The sequence below is a fragment of the Chelonia mydas genome, chromosome 1, assembly GCF_015237465.2.
Source record: "Chelonia mydas isolate rCheMyd1 chromosome 1, rCheMyd1.pri.v2, whole genome shotgun sequence".
NCBI lineage: Eukaryota > Metazoa > Chordata > Testudines > Cheloniidae > Chelonia > Chelonia mydas.
The window spans coordinates 17,401,328-17,427,207 of NC_057849.1; the positions used below are offsets into that span (position 1 = coordinate 17,401,328).

At 47.3% G+C, this 25,880-nt stretch overlaps 2 protein-coding genes across 5 annotated transcripts in view; one reads left to right on the plus strand and one right to left on the minus strand.

The window, feature by feature from the left end:
• Positions 1 to 555, minus strand: part of NARS2 (asparaginyl-tRNA synthetase 2, mitochondrial) — a 91,123-nt gene extending 90,568 nt beyond the window's left edge. For 2 of the 3 annotated variants that reach the window (XR_006285708.1, XM_007053677.4), the window contains exon 1: positions 13 to 523. Coding sequence is in view for 1 of the 3 variants with exons in the window: in XM_007053677.4 (XP_007053739.2) it covers positions 13 to 150 (138 nt within the window). In the remaining 2 variants the exon portion in view is untranslated. The other variant, XM_043528179.1, reaches the window with a different exon arrangement.
• A 265-nt stretch (positions 556 to 820) lies between these two features.
• LOC102942060 (DLA class II histocompatibility antigen, DR-1 beta chain) lies at positions 821 to 20,461 on the plus strand. 2 transcript variants are annotated; one of them, XM_027826447.3, is made up of 6 exons: positions 824 to 1,525; positions 13,531 to 14,325; positions 14,588 to 14,854; positions 15,591 to 15,872; positions 16,844 to 16,954; positions 19,873 to 20,461. In XM_027826447.3, exons 2-6 carry the CDS (start codon positions 14,220 to 14,222, stop codon positions 19,953 to 19,955), a joined length of 849 nt encoding a protein of 282 aa, XP_027682248.2. In that variant the 5' UTR covers positions 824 to 1,525; positions 13,531 to 14,219; the 3' UTR covers positions 19,956 to 20,461. The 2 variants fall into 2 exon arrangements, with proteins under 2 accessions (XP_043384128.1, XP_027682248.2); XM_043528193.1 differs by lacking the exon at positions 13,531 to 14,325 and having other exon boundaries at positions 821 to 1,525.
• The last annotated feature ends 5,419 nt before the right edge of the window (positions 20,462 to 25,880 follow it).

The window sequence follows — 25,880 nt, forward strand, 5'->3', positions numbered from 1 at the left end:
ACCCGCACCGACCTGGACTTTAATATCACGATTCACCTCCTGGGCCTCTAGTGCCTCGCGGACCCTCAGCTTTGCGGCCTGCGCGTGCTTGGGACAAGGAGCAGAGGAACAACGGCGAAGAGCCAGGAGCAGACACCGGGCCCCAAACATTGCTAAAGGCCTTTGCGCTAACAGCCAAGACCCGACTCAGACTCTGCTCCCTCGCCCGCACGTGGCGCGCCCCTCCTGCCTCCCGAGGCCGCTCCCACGTCTGTCTCCCCGCCCACCCTACCGCGCCCGCCCCTCCGGGCAAGGGAAAGAGACTCCACGCAGCCTCCGCTGCCCTGTTCTCAGGCCCCGCTGCCCCCTATCTCCGGAGGGCTCTTAGGCCCAGCTGCCCCTACTCGTCCTGTCTCGCAGTGGGCCCTGCCCCGCGGCCCCAGGAGGCCTGGGCCCGCCCAGGCCGCCGCAGCCGCTCTGCCCGGAGGAGGAGGGGGCGGGGGATGAAGGCCCCGTGTAAAGCGCCCCGGCCCCGGCCCGCTCTACCCACGTGAGGCCAAAGCAAGCAGGCGGCAGCATTCGCCGCGTCACGCGCGCTCACGTGACCCCTCGCGGCCAAGGTCGCCGCAAAGAGGGCTCGACGAGCCCATCAGGAGGCGAGGCGATGTCCGGAAGTACCTCCCGCCGGCGCAAGGTGCTCTGGGAAGTGTAGTTCGCGGCTCAGAGGCCGGGTTGCGTGCGGGGCGGGGCCGCCTCCTGTAGCGACCCCGGCGCCGGGGGCGGGGCTGGTGCCAGGGCCAGGCGGGGTCGGGGCAGGTGTTGCCGAGAAGAGACGCATTATACAAATGAGCTACTTTATATGCAAATGATATGTAACGTGGTGAGGCAAAAGAAGGACGCAGGGCTCGGGCTGGTGGAAGCGCCGCGGGCTCGGGAGGGAGGCGGGCTCCGGACTCCTGGGTCCCAGCCCCAGAGCGGGGCGGGGTTCCGGACTCCTGGGTCCCAGCCCAGGCAGGGGCGAGAGATCCTGTTGGAGCAGGACAGGAGTCAGGACTCCTGGGCTCTGCTCTTGCTCCGCCACTAATCCCTGCGTAACCTCTGGGCAAGAAGACCCCATCTCTGTGCCTTCCTTGCTCGTCCTAGGCAAGGGAGATAACAATTTTTGACTCTCTACCCCTGTACACTGCTCGGAGTCCCCTGGGGTGAAAGGCAGCTCTCCAGGGCCCAAGTGCTGTTAAGAAGCAGGGGTGGGACAAAGTGGGTTAAATTAACACACGCGCCTCTTGTGTCCGAGCTGCTTGGCTACTTGTTCGGCCCAGTTTGTACTTCCCTCTACAGAAACTTCTTCCTCTGAGTTTTGCAAAGAAGTTCTCATTCTGGGGGGGAATCCCAGTGAGACCTAGGTCTTCCTGGCCTCGCTTTTCCTGTATTCTTCCCCTTCTGAGCTGCAGTGGCTTTGGGGGCTGGGAGCTGCTGAGCGGGACCTCTAACAGAGTTACTGATGATGTGCTGAGAAACCACATGCCTCATTGCACAGACCCTCCAGGTGAGAAAAGAGTTGGTGAGCAGAGTCCCCAGCACTGGGAAAGAAGCCCCATTGGGCTCTGAGAAAAGGGAGGAGAAAAGCTTTTAATCTGCCCAGCTTTGATGGTTTGCTGTTTCTCTTGTAATGCCTTCACTCACGCTAAGTGCCTCTTCTCCCTCCAGCTTCTTCTGCTGCTTTACAGCCCCTCCTCTTAATTTGCCCCCAAATAGCTGATGCCTCCACATGCTGCAGAAGGCCCAGGTGAACTCAGGGCTTTGAGTTTCTCTTGAAAGACCAACCAGAGGATATAGGAATCTGGGGCAGGGGAATCAGTCTGGGGCAGGCATAGTATTCTGGTGTAGCCAGTCCTGTGATCTGGCCCAACCGACCTCCCTAAGAGGTCAGTTCTCCAGTTCCACTGAATTTTCTGGGAGAGATACAGGTAATGAACACATTTTTGGAACAAACTGATAAACAGTAATAAGTCACCAGGACCAGATGGTATTCAACCAAGACTTATGGAAGAACTCAAATATGAAATTGCAGAACTACTAACTCTGGTATGTAACATCATTTAAATCAGCTTCTGTACTAGATGACTGGAAGGTAGCTAATGTGACACCAACTTTTTAAAAAGGCTCCAGAGGTGATCCTGGCAATTACTTGGTTGAAATTATAGTAAAGAACAGAATGATCAGAAACATAGATTAACATGATTTGTTGGGGAAGAGTCAACATGGTTTTTATAATGGGAAATCATGCCTCGCCAATCTACTAGAATTCTTTGAGGTGGTCAACAAGCATGTGGACAAGGTGATCCAGTGGATATAGTGTACTTAGACTTTCAGAAAGCCTTTGACAAGATCCCTCACCAAAGGCTCTTAAGCAAACTAAGTAGTCATGGGATAAGAAGAAAGATCCTCTCATGGATCAGTAACTGGTTAAAAGATAGGAAACAAAGGGTAGGAATAAATAGTCAGTTTTCAGACTAGAGAGAGGTAAATAGAGGTGTCCCCCAGGGGTCTGTAGGCTACTCACCTGTGTCCTGCTGTTACAGAGACCATTCCTGTGATGTCTCTCCAATGCTCCTGGATGAAAGGCAGGGAAGGTCCCTGCTGGCATATCCTTCATCCGCTCCTCATGATGAGGTAGAAGTTTTGCCTCAGCTGAGCCATGGGTCAGGCAGGCAGGCTCAGCACTGACACTGAGTCAGGAGGCAGCAATATTACTGTGACTTTGGGTTTATTAACAGTTTTGCTGGTTAAACCCTGAATAGTTGGATGGTTTGGGGTTTTTTGTTTTGTTTGTTTTTTTGCTCAGTTGCACATGAGTGCACATAAGAACCTATGTACAATGAACGAGAAGCCTGGAGCTGCCTAACGTCAAAGACAGGGAGAGTATGAGGCATTAACATGAACTTCAGACTCTTGAATCAGCTCTTAACTCAGTGCAAACGGGCACAGCTCCATTGACTTCAGCAGAGCTATGCTGACTTATACCAGCTGAGCATCTGGGCCTTGATCTCCACTGACACTCTCTTGAAGGGGATTGGTCAGTTATACACACAGGGAGACGTGAACTCTCTTCTAATAACTTCTCTGAACGAGTGCATTAAAGCCACCTCCAGCTGCTGAATTTCTCAAGAGAAAGTTGGTTTTGATATGAACCCAGAACCTTGAGTGGGGTCACATCCCTTTGTCCATCTGGCAGCTGGTAGTTAGATTGTCTGTGACAAACAAGATTTGCTTACTGCTGAAACCAAGCTGCCTTTGCCCAAACTACCCCAGTTCTCTAGGAAAGTGGCTCTGAACCTTTCCAGACTACTGTACCCCTTTCAGGAGTTTGATTTGTCTTGCCTGCCCCAAGTTTCACCTCACTTAAAAACCACTTGCTTACAAAATCAGACATAAAAATACAAGTGTCACAACACACTATTACTGAAAAATTGCTTACTTTCTCATTTTTACCATATAATTATAAAACAAATCGATTGGAATATAAATATTGTACTTACATTTCAGTGTATAGCATATAGAGCAGTATAAACAAGTCATTGTATGAAATTTTAGTTTGTACTGACTTCACTGGTGCTTTTTATGTAACCTGCTGTAAAATAAGGCAAATATCAAGATGAGTTGATGTACCCCCGGAAGACCTCTGCATACCCCAGGGGTACATGTACCCCTGGTTGAGAACTACTGCTCTAGGAGAGTCTTGCCATGCATGGGAGTGGGGTGGGAGGAGCACTGGACCATACAGTCTCTCTGCTTTGCCGATGAGCAATAATGTGGCCAGGAGGGGCAGGAGCAGTGGGAGGGACCAGGCAGCAGCAGAATCAAATGGGAAGAGGCAGGAGAGGGCAAGAATTATTTTCGCTTTTAATTAAGCATTGCTCCAACCTTGCACTAGTCTACATTCTCGGCTTTGGGGGAATATTGTCAAAATCCCATCTCAAGATCTGCATAGGTGCTGGGAGGGTTTCCTGTCTTTGTGGTTTTGAGACTCAATCTCCTTGGGCCCCCAAGGGTTAGAACATCCGTCTGTTCCTGCTAGAAATGAATGAAACGCGGTTGTCCACTGGCGCTTTTTGATGGATCCAGCCCAGAGCAATACATGGGTCAGGAATGGACAAAACCCAAATAGCAGGGGACCTTTCTCTGGGATGAAAGAGGGTCACCTCATCTCTCTCAGCCCTCCTCTGCACTTGTGCCCCTTTGCCAGGTTTCTCCCTCTCTGTCACAGAGAAGCCCCTAGTGAATCCTGCATGGGTGACTTCCCTCCTTTCATTAAAAGAGAGGGGACGTATTGCCTTTTAGAGGCGTCCAAAGGTGGTGTGTAATTTTCCCAGGTTACTGGGTGGGAGCTCAAGCTGGTTCTGTGTTGTATTGTTGAAAAGGAACACCTAGATATTGAATCCGGTCCTGGTTGCTGCCGACTCCACCTGGCAGAAGGGTTACACAGGTTAAAATGCTGGATGCACGATGTCACACAACATCTCTGAATATTTTTCCAGGCTAAGCATGAATGACTGCCCCCTCGTTCCACAAATAAAGAACTGGTTACCCTCCCTGATGCCTTTTCTCCTTTGAACAGTGATTCCTAGACTCTTCTTAAACTGAGTAAAAATGGGGACCAGGGGTTGGAATTTTCACCCTACAGGAACTGTCTCTCCAGCTGGCCCAGGGCTCTGACATCCTGCCACCTAGCTTCTAGATAATTTCCAGCTTCCCTCTGCACTCTGTTAATTCCTTCCTACATACAGGAGTGCCTGGCTGAATGTGCCGTAGAGCTGGAGAGAGGAGCAGCAAAGATGAAGTTGTAGCTGGTGTCTCTGCAGCTCCCCTTATACGGGGGCCCTATGCCCCACCGTCTGTGGAAATCAGACCCTGGACAGTCAGGTGGAACCTTGATTCGGTACAAGGCAGGGTACAAGGCACCCAGGGGCTGCTAGAGCAGTGGTTCTCAGATGGTAGGACATGGGTTGTTTTGAAGTACAGTATCAACTAAAAATCCATTCTTGATACACTAATTTAAATGATAAAGTTGATAGGCCAAGCAGTTGCGAGATTTAGCTGTGGGATGCTCAGTCTTGAAGTCTGAGAACCACTGTGCTAGAGTACTTCCTGAAGCCTGTATGAGAAAATTCCCCTTTCCCCCACCTGTCCCCAAGTGCTTCTGTCTCTTCCCTCTCTTTCCCTGCAGGGGTCCTGAGTTAGCTCCTGAGACTTTGGATCACGTCAAGCAAGAATTTCTGATTCTTTACTAATGGAATCTTTCTGAGTCTGTTCAGTGTGGAACTTGGGGATTCATGGGGGCAATACTGTTGATTGATTGCTCTATAACTAGATCCCTCGACACTTCCTGAAGGGATGTTTGTAAATCTGCCCCTAATTCCCTGAATGCATACAGCAGCCATCATCCTTTGTTAAGAGTCCCTCCCCATCTCAGTCTCCTCCATGCCTTTTCCCCAGAGATAATATGGCTCTGCCTAAGGTTGTCCTCCTGCAGACTCCTCAGTAGTTGAACTTTTCTCTAGGTTAGCCCCAGATTGCTAATGCCACTGCCCTCTGAAACTTTAGAGAAACTGATCTGTGGAAAAAGAAATTGCAGATCCGGGATTGTACCGTTCGCTCATTTCACTAGAACCATTGACTTTGGGAAACTAATTTGCCATTGGGGATCCAGCTGTTGCATGGAGACGTGGATAGATGGTCAGATACTCCGAGTGCAACACATATCCAGGAGAATAAATAATAGTGACTCTAATTAATATCTGGCACTTAAAGCAACTTACCTAGGTATCTGAAAGTGTTTGATAATGATGAGTTAACCTTAGCTCTTTGGTAGCCTCCTGTGCTCTCTGTTGCTGTGTGCAGAGGAGGGTGTGATGGTCAGTATTCCTGTGTTCACCCCTTTCACAGGATTATGATAATTTTGTACAAAGTATGCCTTGTGAGGTATCATTTGAAAACTCATAATTCGCAGATCATTATTGTCCTGGTAAAATATGTGTGGCAACTCTGTATGTAAAGTTATAAGATTCCGCTGTATGGTATTACTAAGACATGTTTCAAGTCTGGGGATCTGCCATAAACCAGTTCCCCAGAGACAAAAGGCAAGCTGACCCCTCATCCAGATGTCAACAAAATCAAATGGACCATCACCTGGGTAAGTGGCCATTCTTTGGCAGGAAAGAGGATGTGGGCAAAAATGTACACTTTGACAAAGAAACAGCTGGGGGTTCCCATCCACAGACTTTTCTGTCTCCTGAACCTCGGCTGGAGACCAGGAAAGGCAGAAGCTTCCTAAAAGTATGGGGGGGCCCCACCGGTGACCACACTGTGGCCCTGCACTCCGTGCTGCCCCTTCCTCCCAAGGCCCCCACCCCCTGCACCGCCCCTTCTCTCCAAGCCCTCATCCTCATGCCACACCTTCTTCCCAAACCTCTGCCCTTGAGCTGCCCATTCCCCCGAGCTCCCGCCCTCGCACTGCCCCTTCCCCTGAGTCCCTGCTCCTGTGCCGCCTCTTCCCCCCAAACCCCCAACTGGCTCCTCTCTGCCCCCTCCCCCCAATCACTTGCCCTTACAGCCAGTTAGAAGTGGGAAGGCCCCCTGCGCCCCCCTGTTCCAGCACCCCTGCAGGAGATGCTTCTTGAAGAAGAGAAAGAACCATAAGAAGGAGGAGCAGATGCCCCAAATTATTCCTACCTTTCTCTCTGCTCATGGCCCGTGACATCGGAAGAATAAAGGAAACAGCACTGGACTGTGGGAGAGATCCTGACTGAAAGAAGTTTAGCCAGTAAGCCCTGGTCGACTCTACAGAATTCCTTCGGTTGAACTATGTCGCTCAGGGGTATGAATAATCCACACCCCTGAGTGACATTGTTACACCGACCTATGTGTAGACAGCGCTCTGGGCAGGAGAGCTTCTCTCGCTGATATAGCTACTGCCTCTCGCGCAGGTGGAGTTATTAAGCTAACAGAGGAGCTCTCTCTCATTGCTTGAGGGCATCTTCACCAGAAGCGCTGCACCAGCACCGACGCAGTGTCGCCAATGCAAGTTTGTAGTGCAGGACTGCCCTAAAACTGGTGAAACGTGTGGTGAGAGAGACCTTTGCTTTGAATTTACTCTAGTTTGTTAAGTTAGGCATTAGTTGTATTTTACTTTTATTTTTCTTGTAACTAATTCTGACTTTTATGCCTCATTATTATATTCCCTTAAAATATATCCCTCTTTTGTAGTTAATTAAACTCGTTTAATTGTTTTATCTAAACAAGTGTGTTCGGGAAACTCCATTTGAGTTAACAGGATTTATACATATAATTTTCTATTAATAAAATGATGGATTTTATATGAGCTTGTATTGTCCAGGAGAGAGCTGGGCAGTACAAGACATAGATTTCTGGGGGAAAGTCTGGGACTGGGAATTAGCTGGTGTTGCTCTGCTGTGTAATTCATGAGTGATTGGACATGGTGCTCATACATTATAACTGTGAGTAACATACATGCTGTTGGCTGTGTGAGGAGAGGTAACTCTCACCGTGAATCAGTGTAAAAGGCACCCCAGGTTGGGGAGCTGAGGCGACACAGCTGTTCATCAGTCCAGACTGTATGCTGGATAATGTCAAACCTCATCAACAAAAAAGACCCAATTGCTAAATATATTCTGGGGAAAAAGCTGGTAGTAGCATACACTGTCACAGAACCCAGCATCACACTCAATTACCAGTGAGCTCGAAGAGGATGTAAAGATGTGTGTGGATGCTATCAACACATAGAGACTAGTGTCAGAAAAGAGACTACTCCAGCTACAAAAAGCAGCCTTGACACATATGCAACTTCAGGAAGTTCTACGTTACATTAGGGGCGACTGGTCCAAGTATCTAAAAGACACTAAGGAATTGACAAGAGACTATTTTGCAGTGTGTGGACAATTAAGCAAGTCAAATGGACTCATGATTAAAGACAACGGCATCATAATTCCAGATGAAATGAGAAGAGAAATCTTAAGCCTCACCCATGAAGGACATTAATGATTAACTAAATGCCATGAGTGGACCAACTAGCCAATGTGGTGGCAGTGCATCAGCAAGGACATAAAGAATAAAGTATCTGTATGTGAATACTGCAGAATTAATAGACCAACACAGCACAAAGAACCTTTAATAACAACACTTCTACCAGGCAGTCCTTGGAAGAGGCTAGCTGAAGATTCATGCATATTCAGAAGACATCATTACTTGGTCGTCATGGACTATTTTTCCAGGTATATAGAGAAGCAGAGCTTTGAAGTATCTTATGATGAACAAATCTGGTGTGCATAAGCAAGCTCTGTAGCCTGTCCATATCTGGTACAGGAGCGTGACATAGCAGGCTAAGGAGACAATGAAGAAACTGCCATGCAGCGATGCCAGGTTAAAGAGAGAGAGAGAGATCCCAGCACTAAAATGGGGGTGATGGGATTGCTGGGGAGGGGAACTGATGGGGCCCCTCATGGGCCTGGTGGTGATGGAAATGGGAACGTTACTGTAATGAGGAGGAGTGTGGGGTGAGGGTTGCTGGGGTGGGGACGGGGTTGCGGTTGTCTCTTGCCCCTTTGTCCTGCGCTGAGAGGGGAGGCAGGTGGTTGGTCTCACAGAGGGAGAGGCACACGCTTGGCTCACTCCTGGGGAGACTTGACATCGGTTCTTTCTTTCTTTGCAGGTGTCCTGTCATCCGATGTCAAAGCCTCCCGGGGTGAGAGAGCTGGTGCAGCTTCCCATGTGCATGGCATGGGGGAAGATCCTGACACAGTAGCTGAGCTCAGGTCTGTCCCCACACAGGGAGTGAGCAAAAGGTGAAGCTGGATTCTCCTCCCTGGGGTCTGAGTCTGAAGCTGGGATGGGGCTGTTGGCTGTTATAAGTGATGTGCCTAAGGGCAAATAGTCCCAACCTCTGCCAGCCCTGCCCTGCTGTGACAGCTCCCTGTGCTGTCCAGCGCACAATGGGCTGGGGGCTCTGGTCCTCTCTGGGCTCTCACTACAGGGGAATGGGGGTATAAACCAGCAACTGCTCATGGAGCAGGTCCTCAAGGAATCAATCCTGAAGCACTTACATGAGAGGAAAGTGATCAGGAACAGTCAGCATGCATTCACCAAGGGTAGGTCATGCCTGATTAATCTAATCGCCTTCTATGATGAGATTACTGGTTCTGTGGATGAAGGGAAAGCAGTGGATGTATTGTTTCTAGACTTTAGCAAAGCTTTTGACACGGTCTCCCACAGTATTCTTGTCAGCAAGTTAAAGAAGTATGGGCTGGATGAAGGCACTATAAGGTGGGTAGAAAGTTGGCTAGATTGTCGGGCTCAACGGGTAGTGATCAATGGCTCCATGTCTAGTTGGCAGCCGGTGTCAAGTGGAGTGCCCCAGGGGTCGGTCCTGGAGCCGGTTTTGTTCAATATCTTCATAAATGATCTGGAGGATGGTGTGGATTGCACTCTCAGCCAATTTGCGGATGATACTAAACTGGGAGGAGTGGTAGATACGCTGGAGGGCAGGGATAGGATACAGAGGGACCTAGACAAATTGGAGGATTGGGCCAAAAGAAATCTAATGAGGTTCAATAAGGATAAGTGCAGGGTCCTGCACTTAGGACGGAAGAACCCAATGCACAGCTACAGACTTGGGACCGAATGGCTAGGCAGCAGTTCTGCGGAAAAGGACCTAGGGGTTACAGTGGACGAGAAGCTGGATATGAGTCAGCAGTGTGCCCTTGTTGCCAAGAAGGGCAATGGCATTTTGGGATGTATAAGTAGGGGCATAGCGAGCAGATCGAGGGACGTGATCGTTCCCCTCTATTCGACATTGGTGAGGCCTCATCTGGAGTACTGTGTCCAGTTTTGGGCCCCACACTACAAGAAGGATGTGGATAAATTGGAGAGAGTCCAGTGAATGGCAACAAAAATGATTAGGGGTCTGGAACACATGACTTATGAGGAGAGGCTGACGGAACTGGGATTGTTTAGTCTGCAGAAGAGAAGAATGAGGGCGGATTTGATAGCTGCTTTCAACTACCTGAGAGGTGGTTCCAGAGAGCATGGTTCTAGACTATTCTCAGTGGTAGAAGATGTCAGGACAAGGAGTAATGGTCTCAAGTTGCAGTAGGGGAGGTTTAGGTTGGATATTAGGAAAAACTTTTTCACTAGGAGGGTGGTGAAACACTGGAATGCGTTACCTAGGGAGGTGGTAGAATCTCCTTCCTTAGAAGTTTTTAAGGTCAGGCTTGACAAAGCCCTGGCTGGGATGATTTAATTGGGGATTGGTCCTGCTTTGAGCAGGGGGTTGGACTAGATGACCTCCTGAGGTCCCTTCCAACCCTGATATTCTATGAATGGGGCACTATCTCTCTAGCCTTCAGCAGTTATTGCCCACCTGTCCCCACAGCTTCCACATCTCCAGTAGGAAGGACTGGATTCTACCCTCTTTCATAAGACCATAGGAAGGGCCATACTGGGTCACACCAAATGTCCATTTAGCCCAGTATCCTGTCTTCCAATCTTGGCCAGTACCAGGTGCTCCAGAGAGAATGAAGAGAACAAGTAATCATCAAGTGATCCATTTCCTGTTGCCCATTCGCACCTTCTGACAAATAGAGGCTAGGGACACCATCCCTGCCCATCCTGGCTAACAGCCATTGATGGAATTGTCCTCCATGAATTTATCTAGTTCTTTTTTGAACCCTGTTATAGTCTTGGCCACCACAACATCCTCTGACAAAGAGTTCCTCAGGTTGACTGTGCGTTGTGTAAAGAAATATTTCCTTTTGTTTGTTTTAAATCTGCTGCCTATTAATTTCATTTGGTGACCCCTAGTTCTTGTGTTATGAGAAGGAGTAAATAACACTTCATTATTTACTTTTTCCACACCAGTCATGATTTTATAGGTCTCTATCATATCCCCCCTTAGTCATCTCTTTTCCAAGCTGAAAAGTCCCAGTTTTATTAATCTCTCCCCAAATGGAAGCTGCTCCATACCCCTAATCATTTTTGTTGCCCTTTTCTGTACCTTTTCCAATTCCAATATATCTGTTTTGAGATGGGGCGACCACATCTGCACTCAGTATTCAAGATGTAGACATATCATGGATTTATATAGAGGCAACATGATGTTTTCTGTTTTATTATCTATCCCTTTCCTAATGATTCCCAACATTCTGTTCGCTTTTTTGACTGCTGCTGCACATTGAGTGAATGTTTTCAGAGAACTCTCCACAATGACTCAAAGATCTCTTTCTTGAGTAGTGACAACTAATTTAGACCCCATCATTGTATATGTATAATTGGGATTATGATTTCCCATGTGCTTTACTTTGCATATATCAACATTGAATTTCATCTGACATTTTGTTGCTCAGTCAGCCAGTTTTGTGAGATCCTTTTGTATCTCTTTGCAGTCAGCTTTGAACTGAGCTATCTTAAGTCATTTTGTATCATCTGCAAAGTTTGCCACCTCACTGTTCACCCCTTTTTCAGATCATTTCTGAATATGTTGAACTGTACTGGTTCCAGTACAGACCTCTGGAGGACACCACTATTTACCTCTCTCCATTCTGAAAATTGACCAGTTATCCCTACCCTTCGTTTCCTGTCTTTTAACCAGTTACTGATCCATGAGAGGACCTTCCCTCTTATCCCATGACAGTTTACCTTGCTTAAGAGCCTATGGTGAGCGACATTGTCAAAGGCTTTCTGAAAATCTAAGTACACTATACCCACTGTGTCACCCTTGTCCCTGTGCTTGTTGACCCCCTCAAAGAATTCTAGTAGATTGGTTTGACATGATTTCCCTTTACAAAAACCATGTTGACTCTTCCCCAGCAAATCGTGTTCATCTATGTGTCTGATAATTGTGTTATTTACTATAGTTTCAACCAGTTTGCCCGGTACTGAAGTTAAGCTTACCAGCCTGTAATTGCCAGGATCGCCTCTGGATTCTTTTAAAAAATTGGTGTCATATTAGCTATCCTCCACTCATCTGGTACAGAAGCTGATTTAAATGACAGGTTACGTACCACAATTAGTAGTTCTGCAATTTCACATTTGAGTTCCTTCAGAACTCTTGGGTGATACCATCTGGTCCTGGTGACTTATTACTGTTCAGTTTATCAATTTGTTCCAAAACCTCTCTAATGATACCTTACTCTGGGACAGTTCCTCAGATTTGTCACCTAAAAAGAATGGCTCAGGTTTGAGAATCTCCCTCACATCCTCAACTGTGAAGACCAATGCAAAGAATTCATTTAGTTTTTCTACAATGGCCTTTTTGTCCTTGAGTGCTCCTTTAGCATCTCGATTGTCCAGTGGCCTCACTGGTTATTTAGCAGGCTTACTGCTTCTGATGTACTTAACATTTTTTTGTTATTACTTTTTGAATCTTTGACTAGCTGTTCTTCAAATTCTTGTTCGGCCTTCCTAATATTATTTTTACATTTCATTTGCCAGAGTTTATGCTCCTTTCTATTTTCCTCAATAGGATTTAACTTCCACTTTTTAAAGGATGACTTTTTGCCTCCTACTGCTTCTTTTACTTTGTTGTTTAGCCACCGTGACACTTTTTTGGTCCTCTTTCTATGTTTTTTAATTTCGGGTATACACTTAAGTTGAGCATCTATTATGTGTCTTTAAAAAGTTTCTATTTAGCTTGCAGGGATTTTACTTTTGGTGCTGTACCTTTTAATTTCTTTTTAACTAACTTCCTCATTTTTGTGTAGTTCCCCTTTCTGAAATTAAATGCTACCGTGGTGGATTGCTGTGGTATTCTCCCCCACCCCCTGGATGTTAAATTTAATTATATTATGGTCACTGTTACCAAGCCATTCAGCTATATTCCCTCTTGGACCAGATCCTGTGCCCCATTTAGGACTAAATCAAGAATGGCCTCTCCTCTTGTGGGTTCCAGGACTAGCTGTTCCAAAAAGTAGTCATTTAAGGTGTCAAGAAACTTTATCTCTGCATCCTGTCCTGAGCTGCTAATCTGGGGATAGTTGAAATCCCCCATTATTATTGAGTTTTTTCTTTTTTATAGCCTCTCAAATCTCCAAGAGCATTTCACAGTCATTGTCACCATCCTGGTCAGGTGGTCGGTAATATATCCCTACTGCTATATTCTTATTATTTAAGCATGGAATTACTATCCATAGAGATTCTGTGGTACAGTTTGGTTCATTTAAGATTTTTATTTCATTTGACTCTACACTTTCTTTCATATATAGTGCTATTGCCTCACGAGCACGACCTGTTGTGTCCTTCCGATATATTTTGTACCGTGGTACTACTGTGTCCCATTGATTATCCTCATTCCACCAAGTTTCTGTGATTCCTGTTATATCAATATCCTCATGTAATATGAGGCACTCAAGTTCATCTGTCTTATTATTTAGACTTCTAGCATTTGTATATAAGCACTTAAAATATTATCACTTTTTAGTTGTCTGCCATTATGTGATGTAATTGAATGGGACTCTTTTTCATTTGGCTGTTTCTCCTCAGATCCTACCCTGCCCTTTCCCTGCCCTGACACCCACCCTCAGAAGGGGTCAGACAAATGGACCCTCCCCGTCTGATTATGAGCTTTGAAGCACAGGTATCTATGCTGCCCCCAGCTGCCTCTCAGCCCCCTTCGCCTGTGGGGTCCTTGCTGGTGTAGGGCTGATGCCTGGCATGCTCCAAGCCTGCAGTGGAATAGGTGGCCAGGATGGGCAGGACTGGTCCCAGCAAATAGGACTTTCACCCCTGCCCTCCTGCAGCCTAGTGTGCTCCAAGGTCACTTCTCCTGTCATGGGTTGTGTGGACGGGGAGGGCCTGGAGACATCAGCCCCAGGAGAGAGAGGGCCGGAGCAACAGTCACAGCATCCCAGGTGCTGTGCTGTCCGTTCTGCTGTGATTGTGTTCTGGGACACTGGCTGCTGCTAGGACTCTGGGTCTGTCTTGCTCTAGGAAGTTGACTCTACCGCAAAGGAGAAGCTGGCCCCATTGCTGCCTAGTGACCAATGATATGGCCCAGGCCCAAGGCTGGCAGTGGTATTGGCTGGGGGCCACCCAATCCCCTAGGTATTAGGCAACTTCCTGAGTTTTTGTGGTCAGGACTTTGCAGAGAACTTCCATTTTCGAGAGCTGTAGTGAAATATTATTGTTCTCAGCTTTGATCTCCCCATCAACTTTCCCCCTCTTGAGCAGCAATGGCCCCCGGAGGGATCCCTGGGGTCGCCAGGAACTGCTGGGCTGGGGCTCTAATAGTGGCGATAGCACTGAGAACTCACAGAGGTCATTGCACAGACCCTCCAGGTGAGCAGAGACCCCAGTGCTGGGGGGGAAAGCCCTTTTGGGCTCTCGGGATGGGGAACACAAAAGCTTTCCCCCTGCCCAGCTCAGGGCTCAGAGATTCTCTTACAGGATCAACACAAGGGACTAGCAACTGGAGGTGAGAGGGGAGGACTAGCAACTGGAGGTGGGGAAAGGCTGCAAGGGACTAGCAACTGGAGGTGGGGAAAGGCTGCAGCAGAGGTGGGTGAAGGTGGGTTCCTGACTTGTTCCTCTCTCCTCTCAGAGCATTTCCTGCTGCAGCAGAAGTCTGAGTGTCACTACACCAACAGCACACAGCGGGTGAGGTATCTGAAAAGACTGATCTGGGGCCAGCAGGAGATCTGTTACTATGACAGTGACTTGGGCTTCTCGGTGGCCCGCACGGAGCTGGGTCGGCCGATCGCGGAGTATTGGAACAGGCTGGAGTGGCTGAGCTACTTGTGGGCGTCAGTGGAGAAGTTCTGCAGTTATAACCGTAGGAGATTTAAGAATATCACTGTGGATAGGCGAGGTGAGCTGAAGGGGGAGGAGACTAAATTGGAACTGGGAACTTTGAGTCAGCCCCCGATCTGGTGGTGTTATATTTGCCTCCCTCTGCACACTCCCTACCAGGCAGCAATTGAGCATCAGTGGGGCTGGGTTTGATCTTGAAGGGGCAGAGTGGGAGTTGGAGGACGGGACTGGAGAAGACAGAATCTTTAATAGCAAAGGATTGCTCTCAGCTTGAATTAGGCCCCAAATTCCAGTTTTGAGGGAAATTCTCCCAAAACCTGATACTGAAGGAAATAATTTGGGTGAGCCCCACAGACAGGCCAGGACCCCAGAGCTCCACACAGGGTCCTCCCCATCCTGCCAGCCCCTGCAGGCAGTGGGACTGGGACTAAGGGCAGCGGGTGAAACCCTCCCACCCATCCCCTACCAAAGCTCTCTGTAGGAGGCACTGAAGTACCACAGGGATCCCTCACCTGGGAGACGGTGATGAGGGTGGGACCACTGTGACTGGAAGGGGTGTCATGCAGAATACAGTCAGGGCTGTGCGTTTCAGGGTCAGGGCTGCTGAAGAAGATGCAGACAGGTGGGTTTCAAGGAGAAATCCAGATGGTGTAGACTTGAGCTGGCCCATTCTGGGCTCATTCCCACCCATGTCCCAGCAAGGAGCAATTTCTGGTAGGACAGAACAGGAGAAGGTGTGTCTTTGGGCCCCCTTTGCCAAGGTGTCTCTCTCTCTCTCTCTCTCACACACACAGTTAAGCCCAGAGTGAAAATTTCCACCCTGAAAGCAGAGTCTTCCCACCGCCCCAGCTTGCTGGTTTGCTCCGCAACAGGGTTTTATCCTTCCGAGATAGTGACCAAGTGGTTCAAAAATGGGCAAGAGGAGACAGCTGGAGTTGTATCCAGGGAGCTGCTACATAATGGAGACTGGACTTTCCAGATCCAGGTGACACTAGAAATGAAACCCAGGTGGGGAGATGTCTACACCTGCCAAGTGGAGCACATCAGCCTGCAAACGCCCATCACCATGCAGTGGGGTAAGAGACTGACATTGGGGCAACCCCGGAGGATGCCTTGAGGTCACTCCTAGCTCTATGGAGACAACCAGAGGCTGGCCGTGAAGCAGACTGTGAGGGGATGTGTGCCCTATACGTGCTGTGAGAGGGTTAATAGGGGCCCGAGAGGCCAATTAACCCACCTGCTTGTATCTATTCAGGTAGGCCAGGCCTAATTGGAGATAAAGCCCAGCTGGGTTCTCCTTCCCCTCTTCCTCCCCCTCCATAAAGAGCTGGGTGAGCCCAGTTGAGGGAGACTGGGCTGGGCTCACTCTAGGGAGCAGCCTGAAAGAAGGCTGAGCAAAGCAGGTGAACTGGAAGCCTGACTGGAGGCAGGGACACTGCTGGGCTGCAGCCTTCCTGAACCCCCGAGCAGGGATGCCGGAACCAGGGGCGCTGTGGGAGCAGCAGCATGCCTAACTTGAAGTGGTTTCCACCGTGTACAAGGGTTACAGTTTGGTTCAATGGCTTTCAGCACCCTCACTATAAAAATATTTCCAATGCCACTGCCCCTGAGTGAGGGGAGGAGTGTGCCAGCCCCCGGCGAGTGGGGTTGCTGGAGGCATAGGAACCTGGTGTGCAGCATGGGGAAAAGACTGTAGCACTCAGAGCATGCCTGGGAGGAAGAGGTGGCCTGCTGAACCCAGCTGGGATGAAGGTTTGGTTGTTTCTTTCACCAAAGTCTAACAAACATGGACTCTGAGGCCCCGGAAGGGACTGGACTCTGTATAGTGGGGTGGCTGGAGGGCCAGGTCACTCCTACAGCTGGAGAAGGCCAAAGGAAGTGGGGGGGAAATGGAGGCAACAGGTGCTGCAGGGTAACAACCATCTAGAAGGGGGCCCAGTGCCCCACATACCTACTTCCTCACGCGCTTCAGTAAGACAACAAAGATATTGTAAGGGAAATCGGAGTCCAGGCTGAGCCCTAGTCCTCTGTGCTCCTCTTTTGACAGTCGCACAGTCTGACTCTGCCAAGAGCAAGATGTTCATTGGAATTGGGGGCTTCGTACTGGGGTTGAGCCTCATGGTGGTGGGACTCCTCATCTACCAGAAGAATAAGAAAGGTGAGTAGCGGGTGAATGAAGGAGGTGAAATGTGTCCCCAGTAAGATGGCCTGATAGTCTTTAGGATTTCACTATAATTTAGATTTACCAAGTCAGTTAGCTTGAATTTCAAGGACATTTTGGATTTTTAGGACCTATGCCAACAACTATTGAAGTCAATGGCAGTTTTAAATGACTTCTACAGACATTGGATTGGGCCTTCAGTGACTAGAGACCTTTCCAGGAACCATTTGGGCCATCCTTTGTTCCTTGAAAGATCAGTCTCTGACCTGGTATAGCTCTGAAACAGACCATCTGAATTCTGGACTGTGGTGGTGCTTACTTATGGCAAATTCTCCACTTCTTCCCCACAGACATCACTTTATTGCAGACAGTTAGTAGACTCTGGATATGGATAAATTCATATTTATGTACAAAAGAATTAAGAAACCTCTCCTTTAAAATCAAAAGAAACCTATGAACTCTTGACCACAAAGTTTTGGTTGGTTGGTCCTTTTGCCAGCTTCTCTCTCTCATCTCAGTACACTAACATAAATTTAAGTTCTTCCACTTAAAATGAACTAGAATGACCGGTTAAAATCCTGATGGTAGGATCTCTCTCACACAAGCACTCGCAAGCTTTCTCCAGCCTAAGCCTGTCCAATGACTCCCTCTTTTCTTAAACAAACAAACTTAGCAGGTTCTTCATTCTTGGTCTAATTCTCTTAAGAACAGGAGTCCTCGGCCAAGGACCAAAATGTTTTGTCATACCTATTATAGTGTCCGTGAAACTTTTGTTGAAACATAGGCAGGTTTAAATTGGAAAATTACCGAGATTCCAGGGTCCACAGCTCTGACAGGGAGCCTCTGAGCCCCCAGGCACCCAGCTGGAGACTGGCAGGTTCCCTGCAACACAGCAGCCAGCCTGCAAGTGCCCAGCTGGAGCCAGGATTCTGGGGGACGACTGGTTCTCTGTATCTGCAGGCAGGATTCTTGCCACTGCTAGGCTCCAAGTTCCTGGGAGGCTACCAGCGATGAAATTGACATTCTTGTCAGTTTCATGGCTGCTATTTCACATTTTGTCTCAGAAATACCATATTTTGCAGTTTTGTCATGAAATTTTCAGGGATCTCCAGTTCCAGTAAATTTCAGTAAATGTGCTTTCCTTCCAGATCAAAATGAAATTAATTTTGTAAATACCAAAATCCCTGAATTTCAGCCAGCTCCAGTTATGACCTCCCTGCCCATCCCAAATTGTTTACTGGGTGGGTGTCTTGGCTAGATGGGACCAGGACCTGTGGGTAGGGTCTCAGTATGGAGAAGGCTGAGAACCACTGCCTTAGAAAAATAGTTCCCAAACACCAGTTTCTCCTTAAATTAAGAGGAATGGGGGAGCAGGGACTGGAGACTTGACCCTGCCAGAACCAGCTCTCTAGCCTGCCTAAGGCTCTGAGCACATTTCTTTTGGTTTTTCAAGGTTCCAAATTACCCAGACTCAAGGTAACTTCAGACTTCATTCTGGCACCTTAGAGACTAACCAATTTATCTGAGCATGAGCTTTCGTGAGCTACAGCTCACTTCATCGGATGCATACTGTGGAAACTGCAGAAGACATTATTATATACACAGACACCATGAAACAATACCTCCTCCCACCCCACACTCCTGCTGGTAATAGCTTATCTAAAGTGATCATCAAGATGGGCCATTTCCAGCACAAATCCAGGTTTTCTCACCCTCTGCCCCCCCACAGACAAACTCACTCTCTTGCTGGTAATAGCCCATCCACATTGTGAAGAGAGTGGTCACTTTGGATGGGCTATTACCAGCAAGAGAGTGAGTTTGTCTGTGGGGGGGGCAGAGGGTGAGAGAACCTGGATTTGTGCTGGAAATGGCCCATCTTGATGATCACTTTAGATAAGCTATTACCAGCAGGAGAGTGGGGTGGGAGGAGGTATTGTTTCATGGTGTCTGTGTATATAATAATGTCTTCTGCAATTTCCACAGTATGCATCCGATGAAGTGAGCTGTAGCTCACGAAAGCTCATGCTCAAATAAATTGGTTAGTCTCTAAGGTGCCACAAGTACTCCTTTTCTTTTTGCGAATACAGACTAACACGGCTATTACTCTGAGACTTCATTCTGCAACCCATTAAATATTCTCTTCCCCCATCAGAGCCCCCTGGATGAATGTGCTGTAGGGATGGAAAGAGGAGCAGAGAGGATGTTGGTTGAGTGGGTATCGCTTCAGCTGCCCTTATTTGGGGCCCCTATTGTCTCCTCTTATCTCCCCATTTGTTATCTCCAGATCCTTTATATACTCAGACCCTAAGGCCATGTCGACACTACAAAATTATGTTGATCTAACTTATGTTGGCATACAGCCACCACAGTTATGAAATCGCTTGTGCGTGTGCACACTTGACTCCTTGTGTTTGTGGTGTGCGTCCTCACCAGGAGCGCTTGTATCGATTGTATTGTCAGTGTGGGGGATTGTGGGACAGCTCCTGGAGGCAGTTATAGTCAATGTAAGCAACACATTGTCTACACTGACATTGACCGCGACTATGCTGCTCGGGGAGCTGGGTGTTTCTAAATCAGTGTAGAGAGGCCCTTATGTCAGCGGGAGCCAAATTTAAGTGGAGATGCTTCCACAGCTAGTTCGACACAAGGCAGCTTACATCGACCTAATCCTGTAGTGCAGAACAGGCCGAACAATATTGCGAGGCTGGAGGTGGTGTGAGAATCAGGCAGATTTTGCTCCCTCCATTGAGGGTGAAGTAGGAGCCTCCCCGAGCAGCAGAATGTCCTGATTCCTGCTAGAGTATTTACCCTCCCTGAGGCTGCCAGGTGGAGTCACTGGGGAATGCCCTGGAGCCTGCAAGAGAAAATTTCCACTTGTCCCCCAGTGGCTATTTCTCTTTTCTCTTTCCCCACAGGGTACCTGTGCTTGGACACTGGAGAATCTCGAGCTGCTGGGAGTGACAGGGGCAGCTCTACAAACTTACTGCTCTGTGACTAAATCCTTCCAAGTTCTGTGAAGGGCCATCTCTAAATCTTCCTTTAACTCTCTGCATTCACTCATGAGCCATTACTCTCTCCCTTCCCCTCGCTAGCTGTTTCTCGTGAGCTCTTGCCCAGGTCAAAACTGTGCTGGCGGGGGGAGTCATTGCTTTCCCTCAATCCTAGCAGTTTCCCCTCCTGCCAGTTTTTCCTGCTGCTCTGCCCCAGATTTAACTGCTCTGCAGTTAAAGAACCAAAGCGCCTGTAGATCTGAGATTGTCCCCTGGGGCCTGATTTCATGCAAGCTGTTGACTTGGGGAATCTCCCGTAGAAGAGGAGGGCAGGATCCAGCTGTCATATGGAGCTGAGGATGGATGTCCAGCTACTCCAAGTGCAACACATACCCAGATAGAAAAGAGGAGAATAAATAATAATGTTTCTAACTAATGCTTTGCACTTAGAGAAATTTTGTCTAAGGGTCTGAAAGGATTTGATAACGGTGAGTTAATTAAAAGTACTAATTAACCTGGTGTTCTTTAATTTCATCTGTTTGGTAACTTTCTGAAGCAGATCTGTGATTCTGTATATCATGACACCCCACCCTTTGGCTAACGGAGATTGTACTGTACTCAGCTGATGAGCAGAACATGAAAACCTATGTAGAACACCAAATTAAAGAGATAAAGCCTTCCCCGGGTAACTAACAACCCATGAGATTATAAACATGGAGAAAATGTTTACACTCTAATTTGCCTTTCACTGTCACTGCTGGTTTGTTCTTGCTGCTGCTTTTACTCCTGGCAACGGTCTCAGTCAGCATAGACACTGAAACTAGGCTGCTCAGTCTCGGTTCCTGTCTCTAACTAGGTTCACTGTGTGGTTCTCATGCACGAATCAGCTGCTGTTGTACTTAGGGTTTTATCCTGACACTCATCATAGATTTCATAGAATTTAATGCCAGAAAGGACCATTAGCTCTTCCAATATGATCTCCTGTATAAATTATATATATATCCCCCTATATTGAGCCCAAAGACTTTAGTTGGACCAAAGCATTTCAGTCCTCAGGAGCATAAACTGTTAGAGGCCATTGGGGAAAAAACAGGAGAGACAGCGGTGCCAAACTCACAGTGATAAACCAAAACCTGGATTTCAGGCCTCAGTGACTTGGCAGTGTCCCAGAAATGAACCAACACAGGATAAAACCCAATGATGCTTTGAAAAGTAGCACCCCCAAGGTTAAACCTACGAGGAGTCCAATGACACCTTAAAGACTAACAGATTTAGTAGGGCATAAGCTTTTATGGGTAAAAACTCACTTCTTCAGATGCATGGAGTGAAAATTACAGAAACAGGCATAAATATATATTGGCACATGAAGAGAAGGGAGTTACCTTACAAGTGGAGAACCAGTGTTGAAGGCCAATTTAGTCAGGGTGTATGTGGTCCACTCCCAATAATTGGTGAGGAGGTGTCAACACCACGAGAGGGAAAATTGCTTTTGTAGTGAGCCAACCACTCCCAGTCCCTATTCAAGCCCAAATTGACAGTGTTAAGTTTGCACATGAATTGTAGCTCTGCAGTTTTTCTTTGAAGTCTGTTTTTGAAGTTTTTTTGTTGAAGGATGGCTACTTTTAAATCTGTCATTGAATGTCCAGGGAGATTGAAGTGTTCTCCTACTGGTTTTCATATGTTACCATTCCTGAGGTCTGATTTGTGTGCATTTATCCTTTTACATAGAGACTGTCCAGTTTGGCTAATGTACATCGCAGAGGGGCATTGCTGGCACATGATGGCATATATCACATTAGTAGATATGCAGGTGAATGAGCCCCTGATGGTGTGGCTGATGTGGTTGGGTCCCAGGATTGTGTCAGTAGAGTAGATATGGGGACAGAGAAGGCAACAGGCTTTGTTACAGGGATTGGTTCCTGAGTTAGTGTTTCTGTGGTGTGGTGTGTAGTTGCTGGTGAGTATTTGCTTCAGGTTGGGGGGCTGTCTGTAAGCGAGGATTGGCCTGCCTCCCAAGGCCTGTGAGAGTGGGGGATTGTTTTCCAGGATAGGTTGTAGATCGTTGATGATCACCTGGAGAGGTTTTACTTCGGGGCTGTTCGTGATGGCCAGTGGTGTTCTGTTATTTTCCTTGATGGGCCTGTCCTGTAGTAGGTGACTTCTGGGTACCCGTCTCACTCTGTCAATCTGAAAAACAGAGCAAGACAGATACCCAGAAGTCACCTACTATAGGACAGGCCCAACAAGGAAAATAACAGAACACCGCTGGCCATCACCATCAATTTGAGCTTGAATTGGGACTGGGAGTGGTTGGCTCACTACAAAAGCAATTTTCCCTCTCTTTTTGACAGGTTTCAGAGTAACAGCCGTGTTAGTCTGTATTCGCAAAAAGAAAAGGAGTACTTGTGGCACCTTAGAGACTAACCAATTTATTTGAGCATAACCTTTCGTGAGCTACAGCTCACTTCATCGGATGAAGTGAGCTGTAGCTCACGAAAGCTTATGCTCAAATAAATTGGTTAGTCTCTAAGGTGCCACAAGTACTCCTTTTCTTTTTCCCTCTCTTGGTATTGACACCTCCTCATCAATTATTGGGAGTGGACCACATACACCCTGACTGAATTGACTTTCAACATTGGTTCTCCACTTGTAAGGCAACTCCCTTCTCTTCATGTGCCAATATATATTTATGCATGTTTCTGTAATTTTCACTCCATGCATCTGAAGAAGTGGGTTTTTTACCCACGAAAGCGTATGCTCTAATAAATCTGTTAGTCTTTAAGGTGCCACCGGACTCCTCGTTGTTTTTGGGGATACAGACTGTCATAAATATAAAGGGAAGGGTAAACCCCTTTAAAATCCCTCCTGGCCAGAGGAAAAATCCTCTCACCTGTAAAGGGTTAAGAAGCTAAAGGTAACCTCGCTGGCACCTGACCAAAATGACCAATGAGGAGACAAGATACTTTCAAAAGCTGGGAGGAGGGAGAGAAACAAAGGGTCTGTGTCTGTCTATACGCTGTTTTTGCCGGGTATAGAACAGGAATGGAGTCTTAGAACTTTAGTAAGTAATCTAGCTAGGTATGCGTTAGATTATGATTTCTTTAAATGGCTGAGAAAAGAATTGTGCTGAATAGAATGACTATTTCTGTCTGTGTGTCTTTTTTATAACTTAAGGTTTTGCCTAGAGGGATTCTCTATGTTTTGAATCTAATTACCCTGTAAGGTATCTACCATCCTGATTTTACAGGGGTGATTCCTTTACTTCTATTTACTTCTATTTCTATTAAAAGTCTTCTTGTAAGAAAACTGAATGCTTTTTCATTGTTCTCAGATCCAAGGGTTTGGGTCTGTGGTCACCTATGCAAATTGGTGAGGATTTTTACCAAACCTTTCCCAGGAAGTGGGGTGCAAGGGTTGGGAGGATTTTGGGGGAAAAGACGTGTCCAAACTACGTTTCCCAGTAAACCCAGTTAGAGTTTGGTGGTGGCAGTGGATATTCCAAGGACAAAGGATAAACTTACTTTTACCAGCTTAGGTTAAAACTTCCCCATGGTACAAATTAAGCTTAGGAGGTTTTCATGCAGGTCCCCACATCTGTACCCTAGAGTTCAGAGTGGGGGAGGAAGCTTGACACAGACTAACACAGCTACCCCTCTGATACAAGGTTAAACCTGGTGTAGAGTGGAATGGAGAAGTGACATAGTCATGGTAGGACCCCTGATCACATGTAGGACTTAAATTGTTGTATAGGACTTCAGGACTGATCCTGCAAAACTTTCCTGGTGGGTGGGCTACTTAGCATGAGTAGATCCATTGAAGTCAAGTTAATGGGACTACTTGTTACAAGACTGGGCCCTTAGATCTGCCACGGTAATAAGTAGTCTTTAAATGCTGATGGGCAGAAACTAACCCGTATTTGCACAGTTAATTATATTATCCAGTGAAACAAGCTGCTGTGGGAGATGGTGAGATCACCTTAACTGGAAATATTCAGGGGACAACTGGGCATTCATCAACCTGGGATACATAGGGATAATTAATCCATCCTGCCATGATGCACGGAGTCACAGAGGGAGCAGATGACCCACCAAAGATGTCTTTCAAAATGAACAAATGGATGAATCTATGAAATCTTCAATCCCCCAGGGTCTTTTTGTACAGCTCCACACAGCCTGTGGAGGAAATGGTAACTATATCCAGCAAGCCTGTTTCTAATTAACAAATAATTATCTACAAATTGCTGTAATTATTGCCTTGGATTCCAAAGAAGAGAGCCATGACAACAAGATGAGCATAGTTTCCTTATGAGTGAAATATTTTCCTTGTCTTATCTTGAGTACCCCGCTGCTGTGAGGCTTGGGGACTTTGCTTAGCTTTCCGTCTGAGAAGTGTGATAAAACTACCCTTGCTGCCTGGGAAGGGAAGTATTGTTTAAAAGGCATGCAAGGGTTTTTCTTGATCTCTCAATTTCTCTGATCTGCTGCTTTAATTCTGGACAGTTTTTTGGGGGTGTCATAAAAATAAAATCTGTACATTAAATACTACAGTGTGAAGCATAATCTAAGCACCTAGACCATATAAGTAAATGGGCAAAATGAACCACCAGGGACTGAGTTGTGCAATGAGGAATAAAATCTAATGCTTGAAAGGAGGGGCCAAAATCTTCGTTCCCACTATTGCTAACCTGGAAAAAAGGATAGGAAAGTTGAATTTATTCTTTGTATTGCAGCAGTGCCTGTAAGCGCCAGTCATGGACCATGACCCCATTATGTTAGGTGCTGTACAAACACAGAACAAAAAGATGATCTGTTGGGTGGTTGACATCACTTTTTTAGTGTGTGTGTGTATGTGTGGGGTGTGTGTGTGAGTCAAATCACTTTCTCCCCCAGGCTTAGCACTGCCAAAATCTAGGGCTAGTTGGACCCCTCAGTTTATTCCTTATTACAAACAGGGACCTTGTAACAGGGGGCTTTTAAGGGCCAGAGACATGGGGCCAGCCAGCACGCTTCACTAATGGTTGCAGCTGAGAAGGGGACAGGTGTTCTCTATAAAAAGCTGCAGGAGTTGGGGGCCAGAAGCCACGTAAGCTGCTGTGGGTGGTAGTCTCTCTCTTGGGCTCTTTCTTGGAGACCTTATTAAAGGGACAGACTTATTCTGTTCATTTCTTTCGGGTTTCCCCCTTGTTTACGGGCCCCATTGTGCTAGGCACTGTACAAACCCACCGTAAGAGATGCTGCCTCCTCTGAGGTATTTAATTCTAAAGAGACAGGACTGGCAAAGGGGTTGGGAGAAGAGAAGAAAGGAATCACCCCCATTTTATGGATACAGAACTAAGAGACTGACCTGGCCAAGCTCTCACAGGGAGTCTGTGGCAGACCTAGGAACCAAACCTAAATCTGAATCTTAGTCCAGTGTCTTACTCACAGAATCATGCTTCCTCTCAGCAGTTCTGCCCTTTATTCAGTCACTCTTAACTGATTCCCCTAAATGATACTGCTTGCTGCCAGTGTTTCCAGGACAGCCTATACTTTGGATAGTCTGTGCTATGTTTATTATGTTTATGCAGCTGTAGCATATTTGCCTGAAGTTAGTGGCCTGTAGATATGCAGCTATGAAAATGTGGTGTCTTATTATGCAGAAACAAAAGCAGTCGGACCCTGGTCAGAATTAAGGCAATATGGGTCCTAGGCTCTACCCCTATGGCCCTGCCTCCACTCCATGATCCTGCCTCCCCTCATAGATTTGCAGGGGCAGCATAAGACCCCCTTATTCCATCCATAGGCGCCAACTTCTCCTGGTTCCAGTGGGTGCTCGGGCCCCCCTGCCCCAGCCCCACCCCCTCTTGCCCCACCCTACCCCCATTCCAACCCCTTCCCCAAAGTCCCTGCCCAAACTCCGCCCCCTCCCTGCCCATATTGGACCCCTTCCCCAAA

Coding starts and splice junctions, on each gene's coding strand:
- LOC102942060 (XM_027826447.3), top strand. CDS start 14,220: ATGGCCCCCGGAGGGATCCCTGGGGTCGCCAGGAACTGCTGGGCTGGG. Junction 14,326..14,587: donor TCATTGCACAGACCCTCCAG/GTGAGCAGAGAC, acceptor CTCTCCTCTCAG/AGCATTTCCTGCTGCAGCAG. Junction 16,955..19,872: donor CTACCAGAAGAATAAGAAAG/GTGAGTAGCGGG, acceptor CTTTCCCCACAG/GGTACCTGTGCTTGGACACT.